Genomic DNA, 12605 nt, shown 5'->3' on the forward strand with positions numbered 1-12605 from the left:
TTTTAGACTTTCACATTTAGGTTCATAGATCCTTTCAAGTTATCTTTATGTATGGAAATAAGGGATTGAGGTTAAGTTTTTACATACAGATAACAGGTGTTCTAGTACCATTTGGTGAAAATACTATCTTTTCCTCTGCTCTTGAGTTGAGTTTATGTTCCATAAAATGTTAATGTTAAATAATCAGTGGGCCTTATATGTGTGGTTCTATTTCCAGATTTTCTGTTTTATTCCAATGATCTATATGTCTTTCCTTATACCAATTATTGCCTTGATTACTGCAGTTTTAGAGGAAGTCTTAAAATCAGGTAATAAGGGCCAGGGATTTAGCTCAGTGGTTCTGTCACGCCTTGCATGCGCAAGGCCCTGAGTTCAATCCCTGGTACCAAAAAAACAAACAAACAAAAGTAATAAATGTCTTCCAACACTGTTTTTTTTTCTTTTTACTTTTCTACATCCTTTGTACTCCTAAATAACTTTTAAATTTCAATATCCAATTCTTCATTTATAGCAAGTATACATAGACCTGAATTTTTATATATACCTTGTGTTTTCTAATCCTGCTAAATTCAAATACAAGTTCTAGGGCCTCCTAGAGATTTCTTAGTATTTTCTCTGTAGATGATCATATTTCATCTACATATAAAGATTTTACTTATACCTTGCCAATCCTATGCTAATTGTTTTTTTTATTGCAGACTATTTTTATTTGGGCCTGTGTTTCAAAGTTTCATGGAGAGATGAAGAGTAGGCATATCTGCCCTTGTTCCCCATCTTAGGGAGAAAGCATTGTATCTTATCCATTCATATAAGGCATTTTTGCTGGAAGTATGGAGTACATGTCTTATCCGTTGAGAAGGTTCTGTTCTACTTCTAGTCTCCTGATAGCTTTTACCATGAACAGCTGTAGAATTTAGTCCAATACTTTTTCTGCAACTACTGAGAGGATCATATGGCTTTTTCCTTTCCTCTGTTAAAATGAGGACTTTTGGGGGTGGATCTTCTAATGCTGAACCAACACTGCCATCCCTATAACAAAACCACTTTCTACATACTGCCAGATCTGACTTCTAAGAGTTTGTTTCGTTAAACAAATTTTTACCTATGTTCATACTTTTTTCTTCTATTGTCTTTATCCAGCTTTAGGATTAGCACAATGTTGATTTCCTAAAACGAGGGGAGAAGTGTTCTTTTTTCTGCTTCAAATGTTTGACATAATTCATCAGTTAAAATATGTATGAGCCTGTTATTGTCATATGGGTAAATTTTCAAGCTAGGAATACACTTTCTTTAATAGATGCTATTCAAATTTTATATTTCCTCTAGAATCAGTTTCATTAATTTGTCTTCCAATGTACTTCTTAGAAGCTGTCAAATTTATTTCAAAAAGGATTTTTGTAATATGCTTTCTATATCTTTTTAATTTCTGTAAAATCTGTGGTAATGTCCTATAAATTTTGATATTGTAATTTAAAAAATGTATAATTGATATTGTGTGATAGGAAGAAAAGGTCTAAAGGAGTAGGGGATGTGGGAGGGGTAGGGGAAAGGAAAGAAGGGAAAAGGGCAAATATGAGAAAAGGAAAAAAAATGGAAACAAAGTCTTTGCAAATAGAGAATGGTAAAGGCGGTGAAGGGAGGGCAGAGGAAGGGGAAAAAAATAAGAACCGAGATATATCATACAAAGGTAAAAGATCCCAATGATGAATGTAACTGTATTTTATATCTAAAATGTATCAATAAACTTAATGGGGAAAAAAAACAATATACATGACAGGGATTTAGCTCAGTGGTACCATGCCTGCCTCGCAAGTGCAATGTACTGAGTTTGAGCCCTGGTACCAAAACAACAACCAAAAAACACCAATATACAGAGGTGAGAGGGGGAAACAATGAAAATGAAACATAAAATTCTATAGTATATTCTTATCATAGATATAAAATTTAACATGAGACAAAATTTATGGGTTTTACAGTGCCTTTTGGCATTTTAATGGCATGACGTTAGCTTTACTGAAGGTTAATATATTTTAAAATGATGTGCTGTGTAACAAAATCTTTTGATATGCACTTTTACCACTCGTAATTGTCTTTTATTTCCTAACTTCTAAGTGCTGAAATTTTTCTAAATCTGATAACAAAGAAGTGTTTTTCTTACCAAAAGAATGGTAGGCTTCCTTCTTCTAGACAGGAATAATGTTATAGTATGTCCTCTTGCCCAAGTACTCAGTCAGATTTAATGTTCAATCACAGTAATTACTTCAGTCCTAGTGGTTAGCATTTCACTTTCTAATCCATTTCAGAGCTCATTTTATACTTCCTTTTTTTTTTTTTTTTTTTTTTTAAACTGGGGATCAAACTCGGGACCTTTTGCTTGTGAGGCAAGCGGCAGAACCACCGAGCTAAATCCCCGGCTCTTATACTTCCATTTTAAACAATGTATGAAATTTACTTTGAAAAATTTAAATAGCCTCAAATATTCTATGATGAAAAAAATCGTAACCCTCTCTTTTTACCTGAAGATGACCATATTCCTCATAAGAGAGCAACTCATCTCCAGTATGCACATTGAAAACAGAGTGAAGACATGTTGTTGGGCGTGGATCCTGTTTAAACTGCTGGACCTGGAAATCAAATATAAAATTTAAATAATGCTAGTAATTCACTAACTAAAGAATATAAGTTATTTTTACTCAACTTTTTAATAAGTAAAGATCATGCTTATGAGGCAAAGGACTGAAGAAAGCACAAATATCACCTTTGAAAAGAAGTGATACAAAGCTCATAGCAACTAACTTAAAAGAATTAATATGATTGTCAATTGCTACTTCACAATCATAACAACTCAGCAATAGCTTTTGCAATGTTTTGCATTTTAGAGTAAAAGACTGATTTACTTTAGTGATTATACTTCACTATATTGTTATTTGAAAATGCTTACATGACACTCATGAGAAAATGCATATCAAGCAGGCCACATTTTAGTATAGTAAGTGTTCAAGTTTTAAATGCAATTTTTTTCTGTAATGATCACAAATTTTAACCTATTCTCCTGTGAACATGTTTTCATTTCCCCTTCTACATATGCTCTCATTACCAAGGTACTAATTGTAAAATGTCACTGGCCACACCTTTATTAGACATAACTTTTTTTTTAGAAAGGGGCTCTCACTATGTTGCCCAGGCTGGTCTTGAACCCAAGAACCCTTCCATCTCAGTCTCCCTAATACCTGGGATCACTGGCTCATGCCATTTTACCTGTCTTAATTATTTTAAAATACTAAGTATAAGTACTATGATCCAACAGATAAACTCTAAGGATAAAAAAACACATTCATCCATTGTTATGGGCCTATTCAATTCAATTTGTGAACTATCTGCTGACGCCAACCATGTGCCAAATATTATGTTAATCCCTGGATGTACAAGATAAATTAGAACAAAAAACCCAGAATGATACAGGTATATGCAATAGCAATGATCATCATCTTTGAAAAGATTTAAATGATAAAAAAACCTAGGCAACTGTGATCTTGCCTTGTTATTTGGCTAAAGAACCTTGTAGAGCCATATTCTCATCTCCATCTTTCAAAAACTGTCTCATCCTTAAAACACAATCTGAGAAATGTTTCTTTTACAAACCCCTTTCTGAACCCCAACCAAATTCCTTCCTCTGTACTTCTACATCATGGAGGTTCTCTTGGTTATTGATCTCTTGTACTTTTAACTGTCTGTACTTCCTTGTGATATTATGAAATATATTCGACTTTCCTCCCAGTTCCTGAATAGACTAGAACCTTTGGAATTTCCCAAGTGATAAATGTGAAAGAAGCATTTTTTGTTATTCATAGTAAATCCCTCTCAACCATACCTGAGAGTATGCTAATGAGAAGTTAATGAAGTACTTCCTGACATATCACTACATAGCTTCAGGATGGCAGGCTAGTTGTTAGAGGAACCAGCTGGTAATTAATGTTGAATTTTCAACCTATTTGAAGTTCGGATCACCTCAACCTCTCCCCTTCACCTCAGAGGAAGGAAAAGGTCGGCTGGAAAATGAGTCATTCACCAATGACCATGATTTAATCTATCTTGCCTACATAATGGAACCTCCAGAAACTCACCAAAAATAGGGTTTGGAGAGCTTCCAGGTTAGTAGACAACTCATGTCAGGACAGCATATTCCAGAGTCTACAGGGAGAGAAGCCCCTCCTGCACTGGAGACCTTTCTGGATCTTGCACTATATACTATATCTAGCCATTCATTTGCATCCTTTATAATTAACTAATAATAGCAACATGTTTCCCTGAGTCTGTGAGGTGTTATGACAAATTAATGAATGTGAGGAAGGATCGTGGGACCCTCTGATTTGTAACCAAGTCAGACAGATGTATGGGTAAGTTAGGGAAATTTCCCAAATTATTTGGAATGGGTATCTGGGGAAGAAAGTAGTCTTGTGGGACTGAGATGTTAACTTGTGGGATCTACACTAACTCCAGGTAGTTACTAGTAAAATTGAATTAAATTGTAGAATACCCAATTGGTGTCTCCAAATGTAGATTTTTTGGCCATGGAATATCTATACATTTGTTATCAAAAGTGTTGTGACAAGAAACAGTTCTCCTTTATACTCTCACTATATTGTATGACTCTTGAAGCCTACACTGTTGAAAATGTTAGTCACCAGCTAACTAGGACTTATTTAAAGTTAATTAAAGTTTAAAATTCATTTCCTCAGTCACAACAGCCATAGTTCAAGTATTCAGCATCCACATGTGACTAATGGTTACTGTATGGCTTAACACAATAATAAGGAATATTTCTATCATCACAAGAAGTTCTACTGGACAGAACTGTTAAGGGCTGAAACAATTTTACTTTCCTTAAAGGGTATGCACAAACAAATAAGAGACTTCCCTATGACTAAAATACCAGATCATCAAAGACATGAACTATTAGTAAGAGATCGAGACTGAGAGGATGAGGGTTTGGTTAGGAATGAATATATATATATATATATTTTTTTTCTTTCTCTATTTATACAGTGATCAAAACATCCTAGAGAAGGTGGATAACCCACCAAAATATCTGAAACCACCAGCAATAGCCTGTAAATACACAAACAGAAATCAACATAGTCACTCCTTTCCCAGCACTACGCTTACTGTCTCAAAACTCTGAACACTGTTCTGGGCTTCTATACAAAAATACGGCTAAACTGAGACCAATACATTCTCCCACTTGATGGGGATTTAACAGGATAAGGCTTTATCAGTTTAGTTAAGTCACTGCTGCGGGTGCTTGTCATTTGTCTTCAAGACATTCAAGCACCCAGCAGGAGAGTTTATATTTAATCACTGTGTCAGGGAGAAAGCAAATGTGATGTTCAAAGGGGGAATTATATAACTACACGTTGAGTTTTAAAGCTGTTAAAAGACAAGTAATTTAAAATTTCAGGGGAAAAAAACAAGCTCTAAACACTACATGCTTTGAAGATTAATGGGGTATGTTGTATGTCAATTATAAACAAAAAGTACTCTTGAAAGCAGTCATATACAAGAGTACAATAATTAGTATTTTATATAATATCTAGCATCTAGCAAGTAAAGATAATGATTAAAGCAAAATTTTCTGCACTAAACTCAATCAACTTGTATTTTGCTTAGATGTTTCCTAAAAACTTTTACCATTACAAATAAACAACTTATTATTTAGGAAAAGGTAACTATTTGGTGATCCATTCTTAATTTATACCCTTAAAATACACACAATGGAAAACAATCATCTCATAAGGGAATTCTGAAAGGATAAATTTCATAATACTTCAATGATTTCTCATTAATTAGGTACTACTTAGCAGCATTTTAAACACGTTTTTGAGGTAGATAACTGGGCCCAGTGACATTCATAGCCTGTTGCTAAGCAAATCTCTGCCCTCCAAAATACCAACTATAGATTGAATTAACTGAAAGACTGAATACTTCTCCTTAAGAAGTATTACACCAAAGGGGGGAAAATACACACACAAACACACACACACACACACACACGCACGCATGTGTGCGCGCATACATTAAGGAGCAAAACACACCTGACATTACTATGCAGGCATAAAAAGAAGTGTCAAGACAGCCAAGATAATAAAATACAGAAATCAGAATCCTCTACATTCTATAAATCAAGAGCAATTCTACTTTTTCTCTTTCTTTTCCTTTTATTTCTTTTTTGGTGTGTTTTTGAGAGAGGGACTTACTATATGGTCCACATTGGCCCAGAACTTGCTATGTAGCCCACACTTGCCTCAAACTTTAAATATTCTTGCCTCAGCCTCCACAGTGCTAGGATTATAGCATATGTCACCATGCCTACCCCACTCACTTTCTTAATAAATTCAAAATATCTTTTTTAGCTAGTGCTTTTGGAAAAAATGTGAGAAAGCCTGTTTTGTAATGAAAATTCAAAATAGAAGAAGGTTTAGACTTCCTAGGTTATGATTTCACTTATGATTTTAGGTTATACTTATGATTTACCTTATGATTCCTAGGTTATGATTTTACTTCCTAAAATAAGATAAAGTTCAAAGTCAAACAGCAAATGAACAGTATGAAAGTCTTTCACTTGAGTTTTAAAGAAAGTCCAAAATACAAATATTTAATATTTTTCAAATATGTTCATATTTTGACTGCTACATATCATTAAGAAAATGGCCAAGGTTGAAGGAAAAGAAAGGTGAGCACCAAGAAGAGGTATGGTGAGAGGTACTGAATTAGCACATGGTTCAATCTCTCTGAGTCAGCCATTCATACTCATGTGTGGATCATCATAACAGTCTCCTTTTCTACTCTAAAGGGTTATGGAATCGAGAAAGATTATAACCACAAAAATACTTTAATATTTGTAAAGCACATTTTACTCATAAGTCCAGCATTTTGTGGTATGTACTCAATATGATCTAGATCCTTCTATAACTCACAATCATTTTAATGGTCTACACATACATAACTACAAAAGGAAAGAAATGCTAATCCTTTTTAAATGAGGGATTTCAAATAGCTTAAGTTATACTCAAGCTCTGTTTAAAAGAAAACATAATTTTGATGACTGGTTAATAAAACTGAACTATATTTAGAAAAGGCCATTACTGCCTGGCTAACCATGCCACAAGGAAAATACCTTAAACTGTTATACCTTTGCCTTCCTTCTGATAAACAATTCTAATTTAAGTCTGTCAGCTTGTTTAGCAAACATGAAATGTTTGGTAGAGAGAGAAGGTGAATTCATAAAGCTATTAGGCATTCATGAAATGATATATTGGAAACAATAATTTCTCACTTACAAAAAAGTAACTTTAATCATAATCACATCAATATATGACATAAGAGCTTAATTTCAGCATGCCAATCTATGACCTACTATTTGATTTCAAGCATTTGAAAAACTCCTGTAATAATCATCTGCAAAATCAAATTTCAGCAGGAACTTAACAGGTTTGTTCTGTATCTCTATTATAAGCCAGTAAATAAATTTACTTTTTCTGTCAACTAACATTTTCCTGTTGCCTTATTCTGGTGACAGAATATAAATTATTTTTAAAGTTTTGACATCAAATACAGTTTAGAAAGGTTTTCTATAAAATTTAAAAATTATTTTAAAGCATAAATTAAAATAATATATTCATATGATTAATAACATACAAAATATTAAATGATCATACTGCCTGCATGGTTACTGATATGCATCTTTGCTAAACAGTAAGAGTTAAAAACATATCTGAAGTACATAATGTAGAAGACAGAGGGAAAATAATAATATCAGAGCATATATTTACTGTATGTTCACCTGGTACCAGCACCTCAGATATTACATTATTTCATTATCCTTACAAGACCATGTGGGGGGTGATACTACAAGTATTTGTATTTTATTTTACAAATGAAAAAACCTGAAGTATGTAGAAGTTAAATAATTTATCTAACATCACACAGCTAGTAATATATTAGAAACTAGTATATTAGTTGTTACTGATGGTTCAGAAAAGAGTTAACATCATAGGACAGAGACTGCCAACTTTAGAAAAGACTGCTTGTAAGAAGTTCCCCTTGGCTAGCACAAAGGAACTCAGATTTGTGAGGGTTCTGTCATAGGAGTGACTCGCTATGCTACATTGTTTATACAATGTGATTTAAGCTAAACACCTGGTTTCCTTCTGGGAGGCTGGAATTGTGGTAAGTGATGGGCAGAGAGTACCAACATGACCAGCCACCAATAAAAACCTTGATCAATAAAAACTTTGAACCTCCAAGAGCTTCCTTGGTAGGTAACATTTTTCATATGTTGTTACAATGAGTTGCTGGGGAAATTAAGTGCATCTGTGTGACTCCCTGGGCTCTTATAAGGTGACATTATGTTTCCTCCAGATTATATTCGATAGTTTTTCACTTTGATCACTACACTTTATCTCCTTTTGCTATAATAAACCATACATATGACTATTTGTTGAGTCATGTGAGTCCTCTGAGCGAATCATCATATTGGGCAGTGGTCTTGGGAACTCATGACACATTAATTTACGTATTTGGACATTTACTATGTTAGGACTTGGGGACACAGAGAGGTAGGTAGGTAGAAGGACCAGCATACGACACTCATATAAAGCTTTATAGTTTAAAAAATATGCCATGTATATTATTTTCTGAAATTTCAATAAAACCTTGGAAAGTTCAATTTTCTAAAAGTACATAACTCCTTGCTTCTTTGATGTAAATGAATGAAGTATTTTTAAAGATTACTTTAGCCTGAGCAATTCACATGTCCAAAAGTACTTCTGACAAGCATTTTTTTAAAGTAATATAATACTGGTTAGAATTAGGGACATTTGTGAGGTTTCTCCAAGACTTGATTTTTATCAAGCAAACACCAGATGCAAACACAAATTTACGTCTAAATAATAATCTCAATCATCTCTTACTGAAGTACTCCTTCAACTCCAGGATTCCAAAACCATGGGCTGGGAAGGAAAAGGCTATTTTAACCTATTCAGACTGCCCTAGCATGTGGCTTTGCTTTATAAAAGTACATGCTCCTTCAGAAAATGCTATTGCAATACTGGATAAATTAATTGTTCAGAATGATGGGAGAATTCGAGTCCACACCACAGTGTTTTACCTTATCAGCCTGACGCATATAGCAGTAGAGAATTCCTCTCATACATTTTATAGCCGAGTGCTCCAGCTCATGGGTCCTTCCCTTGTCATCATCAATGCGCCTGGGTGAGAGAGATAACTCATGAAACAAATTGGAAATGTATTTGAAAAGGAAGAAGAACTGTTGTTAATTAAGTATTTAACTATCTGGCTAATCCTGTGTTCTGGTAACGTCTACTAATTCTGTCACAGTGAAACTCCATTTTCCCAGCAGATGCTGAAATGTTGCAAAAAAAAAAAAAAAAAATCATGTGACGGAACTTGTGCAGATTTTTCCTTATTTGAAGGAAGTAAGCCAATTCTTTTGAAAATGGCATACAATATTTTCCACAATGATTTAGCTGAAACATACACACACACAGACACACACAGACACACACACACACAGGAAAAAAATGTACCAACCATTTTTTTTATAATTCACTGTTATGAAACAGAGGCAATTTAAAATACCTATTCCTTTAGTCTATGCAATGGTTTGGGCTTAAAGAAGCACAGGCTAAGGTACCACATGCTTTCTTTGCTCTACCATGTGTTTGGTACTGTCAGAGCAGGAAATAGTTACAGTCAAGCATGTCCTTAACTAAATACACATCCAGTATGACACATGACATATTGTGGCATAAGGTTTTATATTCTCAAGTAGTTCTGTAAAATCAATTGACCATATTTTATATCTCTTGCTTTTAAAACTAAAGAACAGCTAAAATATAATTATTAAACTAGGATAAAATGTTCCTTGTGTGTAAAAGTTGCTTTTTAATTATAAATCAGTAACTTTTAAAAGGTAGAAGAGAATTACCCACTACTGGAAAATAAAAATGACTTATGTTTCATTTAATCTTAACATATCTGGCAATCATCCTCACTTGATAAAAAGTAACACACACACCCTTTAAAAAGTAAATATATTATAATTAACTCCTACTCTCATCTCACATGGAACTACTAGAAAGAATGATCGTGTTCATATTGTATGGACAATGTCAGAAGAAATTATTCTATATCATTAATCTGTGGTCAATTATTTCTCCTTTTTTATGCAGGCACTACAGAAAAACTAACATGAATTTGCTCTGTACTATATCTCCTCTTTCTCCAGTATCAAATGCAAGTGTTTTATTAGAGGCAAATTTTACACAGATAACATGTCCAGCAAAGTAGTACTTTCAGTTCTCTATCCAATATTTGAAATGTTTTAAGAAAAGGTTAATGCCTAATTTTTGTGCACAGCATATGCCTGTACTTTTATTTTTTAAAGAAATTTCCCACATTTGAAATGTGCAAAGATGTTAAAAGGATGCTACAACGAATAAACCTTTTAGACTCAGCAGTTAACATTAGCTTATATAATCTACAGCTAACAATAATTTTTTCCTTCACTATTTTAATGTAATCTACAAACATCTTGATCCTTTACCCTACACATCAGAATATTTGTAAAAACAAAAAACATTCTCCTATATAATGCTCATATCATTATTACAACCAAGAAATTTAAAGTTGATACTACACACCTAATAATCTAGACTCAAATTTATCAAATTATCCTCAAAATGCACTGTACTGTATTTTTTAAAAATGTGATCTAATTAAGGATCATGTATTACATTTGGTTGTTGTATTTCTTTAATCTTGACCTAGCTATGCTCATAGTAATCAGCAAGCACATTTTTCCTAATCTTTAGGACACTTATCCTGATGGTTAATATTGGCTGTCAACTTGACTCGATTGAGAAATGCCTAAGTTGGTAAATCACACTTCTAGGTGTGTTTGTAAGGGGGTTTCTAGAGAAAGGGGGCACACGAGTTAGTGAACTGTTGAGAAAGACCCACCCTGAATGTGAACATCATCTAATGGGATGGGGCTCAGATGTAACAAAAAGCAGAAGGGGAAGTGCACTTGAGCACACAAGTTTAATTCTTCTTGAGTGGATGGAACATCAGACTCCAGCTTCTTCACACTTTCAATATGAACTCGCAACAGCAACTCTCTAGGGATTTTCCAGACCTTCAGCCTTGGACTAGGGCTACATCACTGGTCTCTCTTGTTCTGAGGCTTCCAGCTTCTTGGACTAAGCAGCTACTTGCTTCCCTGGTACCCCAGCTTGACAATGGCCACTGTGGGACTGTCCAGCCTCTGATCATGTAAGCCAATCTAGTAAATCTTCTTTTATAATTATATATACCTTCTATTGCTTCTGTTCTTCTAGAAGACCCTGCTTAATACACTTAAATTTTTTAATAGTTTGGGCAATTTATCTTATGAAAATCAACAATCCAGCTGTGACTGATTATTTATTCATGTGGACATATATTAAGACATTTTGGTAAAAAATTAGCATTGTTGGTGTGTATTTACCATTGTGTCATGTCACAAGGGACTTAACATCATTATGTGTTATTTCTGGATTAAGCACTTAGTTAAGGTGCTAGTAGTAGTGATGTTTCTTGTACCCATTAGACCACTAGCAGCCTTACACTTAATAAAGCCATAGTGTACATACATAGAATATGTAAAGAAATAATCAAATTGACAATTAACACACAATACTTGATTTTGTTTTAAAAATCTAACATTTCAATGATTTATGACAAAAGAACCATGTTCATTTAGAAGATAAAATTTTCAAATCAGAAATATAAAGGTCCTGTCAGAAAAATAATATTCAGAAATTTAATAATCTTAATTATAGTTAAAATGTATTTCTAAGATCAAGTCTCAGGATTCACAATTGGTGCTTTCTACACACAATGAAAAAAAGGAGAAATTTTGTACTGTGAAATTTTTTTTAATTTCATAAAGTAATTATTTGACTTACAACCAGATTTAACAACTGATACCTCAAAAAAGTACAGTGGGAAAAACACTAGACCAGAAAGACGAAGAAAGGGGTCTTAAAGACATGACTGACTAGTTGTACAATTTGAATTAATTTTTAAATTTTTTTAATTTTCATTCTTTGAGACAGAGTCTCACTAGTAGTTCAGATTGGGCTTGAACTCATTATGTAGCCCAGGCTGGCCTCAAGCTCATAGCAATACTTCTGCCTCAGCCTCCCAAGTGCTGGGAATTACAGGTGTGTGCCACCACACCCAGCTAAACAAATTTATTAACTGCAATTTTATCATCTGCAAAATTAATTACCATTAATTCCTTCTATGATTGAACCAACCACTCAATGAGAATTGATTATGTAATTTATTCTGCCAAAGATTAATGCTGTTTGAGAAAACTAAAGATAAAAAATATTGGTCATAAAATCATAGAATATCACAACTGGTCTTGTGTAGCCCTTATAAATTGAAAAGGTTTAGAGGTCTAAGGGGGACATGAGCAGTCACAAGTCACACAGTAATCAACAATTGAGTGGAAGGACAGCTACTCAATTTGCCTTGGT

At 33.8% G+C, this 12605-nt stretch overlaps 1 protein-coding gene across 6 annotated transcripts in view; it reads right to left on the bottom strand.

The window, feature by feature from the left end:
- Phkb (phosphorylase kinase regulatory subunit beta) overlaps positions 1 to 12605 on the bottom strand; it is a 210975-nt gene that overhangs the window by 152681 nt on the left and 45689 nt on the right. For all 6 annotated transcript variants that reach the window (XM_087199368.1, XM_087199365.1, XM_087199370.1 and 3 more), the window contains 2 exons: positions 9167 to 9266; positions 2517 to 2624 (listed from right to left, as the gene is read on the bottom strand). In XM_087199368.1, the coding sequence (XP_087055494.1) occupies positions 2517 to 2624; positions 9167 to 9266 (208 nt within the window). The remainder of the gene's footprint in view (positions 1 to 2516; positions 2625 to 9166; positions 9267 to 12605) is intronic.

Source organism: Heterocephalus glaber, unplaced genomic scaffold (assembly GCF_053883595.1).
Source record: "Heterocephalus glaber isolate CG9 unplaced genomic scaffold, H.glaber_assembly_v1.0 deba00001707, whole genome shotgun sequence".
Classification (NCBI taxonomy): domain Eukaryota; kingdom Metazoa; phylum Chordata; class Mammalia; order Rodentia; family Bathyergidae; genus Heterocephalus; species Heterocephalus glaber.